The 1,969-nt window shown below is 39.5% G+C and overlaps 1 protein-coding gene across 1 annotated transcript; it reads right to left on the bottom strand.

Annotated features, from left to right (window-relative positions):
- Window positions 1-819, bottom strand: LOC110028233 (NDR1/HIN1-like protein 13). Its single transcript, XM_020729992.1, has one exon. It carries the CDS (start codon window positions 783-785, stop codon window positions 165-167), a length of 621 nt encoding a protein of 206 aa, XP_020585651.1. The 5' UTR covers window positions 786-819; the 3' UTR covers window positions 1-164.
- Window positions 820-1,969: the final 1,150 nt, after the last annotated feature.

Genomic DNA, 1,969 nt, shown 5'->3' with positions numbered 1-1,969 from the left:
TATGCAGTGTACAATAATCAGTATAGACAACCCAGAGAGTCGAGAAAATATTAGATGCGGAGTCGCATGCATGCGGACTCCTAGTACAATTATACACTGTTGTACACATCTGTATAAAAATGTACAAAAGTATCATACAAGGAGTTCCATGGGTACAGCCGGATTCATGCATGAACAATACAGTAAGGCTGAGCCAGCAACGGGACCTGACCCGCAGTCCCCTTTTTGAGTCCAACTAATACATCACACTTCACATACAACCCAACCAAACCGCTCCTAAACGGTCCGGGCCGATAACTAACCCGGCCCATGATCACCAATTGTAGCGCCACCACACCATAACTCTCATCATTCATCAGCTCCCCCTCCACCTCCGCCGAAACCGGAACTATATCTGCTCCGAACACCGGTGACACGACCACGGTACCTCCCGCTTCCTCGTAAAGAGACGGCAGGGAGGACGATGGAGTGATGGGCTCGTCGCGGTAGGAGAGGTATGCGCAGAGTTTATCAAGTTGAACGGATGCACGGCTATTAGGATTGTGAATGGCGACGGTGAATTGCATGCTAGAGGAAATTGCGATGGCAGGTGCTGCTAAGGTAGTTTTGTTTAAGTGGTAGATGGCGGCGCCGAGCACTGTAAAATGGGGGCGAGAGGGGCGGTAGATGAGATAGAGGACGAGGGCAGTGATGCCGGCGAGGATGAGGAGGGTGGAGAAGGCTGAGCAGAGAAGTTGAAAGTGGCTAGTTGTAGGGTTGGGAGAGAGTGCTTCGTTTTTTGCCATTTGAGTAAAGTTAGGAGAAGGGGGAGTTTGAAAGAGTGTTCTTGATGAATGAATGGAATGGTGTGGTGGGGTTTTAAGGTTTTAAGTGTGGCTTTAAATTTGGTAAAGTGAGAACTTTAGTTGTTCACAAAGTTTGTCTTTTATTATTCCTTTATGCTCTTTCTATTTAGTTCTTGCAAATTTATAGTTGGGACTGGACCAATGGCTCAGCGTAGGGGCGTAAATGAGCCGAATGGAGCTTGAGCCATCTTTAATTTGAGCATGAGCTTGATTAATTTTATTAAATTCGAGTTTGAGCTCGAGCTTAAGCCTACGAAGTCGAGCCGGCTCACGAGACAACTTGTTTATTATAAAAGAGAAAAAATAATATTAATTTAATTAGTGCTATAACAAAATGACAAATAAAATGACCAACTATGAGAGAGCTAAGAAATCATTTAACATGAAATAAAAAATATTATTTTAAAACTTTTTTAACGTTAAATATAAAGCCTTTAAATTTAATATATTTTAAATAAATTTAAAATTATTATTTTCCAAAACGAACCAGCTCACAAGCTAACCAGTCGAGTCAGGACTAGTTCGAGCTTGGCTTGTTAGTTCTTCAAGCTCACTTCATGAGCCACTTATCAAGCAAAGGTCATGCTAGCTCACGAGCCGACTTAACTCACTTACACCCGTAGTTAGGATATATGTTAAAAAGAATAATATAAACCAAAAATATTAGTTTATTTTCTTTTTTGGAATCAATTTTTGCATGTGGAATATATTTCTTCTTTTATGCGATGTTGTATTCACCCTCCAATGAAATTCTTATCTAGTAATTGAAATATAAGTAGGCCATGTTGTGTTTATTTTATTAGTTGTTTTAAATATTGATCTATTATAAAATTAGCTGTATGTGAATATGCACAAAATATAGAAATTTAAGATACAGTATATGATAGATGTTGAAGTTGGTTACAAGAGATTGTACCCTATTCAACCAATGGAAAGAATATGCACACAACTAATGCACAAATTTAATTATAAAGAATATGATGGCTTAGGAAGCATGGACAAGAAGAAAGAAAAATATCTCCCACTTAAAGGTGTTTGGGAGTATTACATATGTGCATGTTCCATGGCAAGGAAGACCAATTTGTATGGCCTAATGTCACAGACAAATAGTCCCACATCGGCTA

The sequence above is a fragment of the Phalaenopsis equestris genome, unplaced genomic scaffold (genome assembly GCF_001263595.1).
Source record: "Phalaenopsis equestris unplaced genomic scaffold, ASM126359v1 Scaffold000504, whole genome shotgun sequence".
Classification (NCBI taxonomy): domain Eukaryota; kingdom Viridiplantae; phylum Streptophyta; class Magnoliopsida; order Asparagales; family Orchidaceae; genus Phalaenopsis; species Phalaenopsis equestris.
The sequence above is the reverse complement of the archived record's forward strand: the minus strand, read 5'-3'. Positions and strand labels throughout refer to the sequence as shown.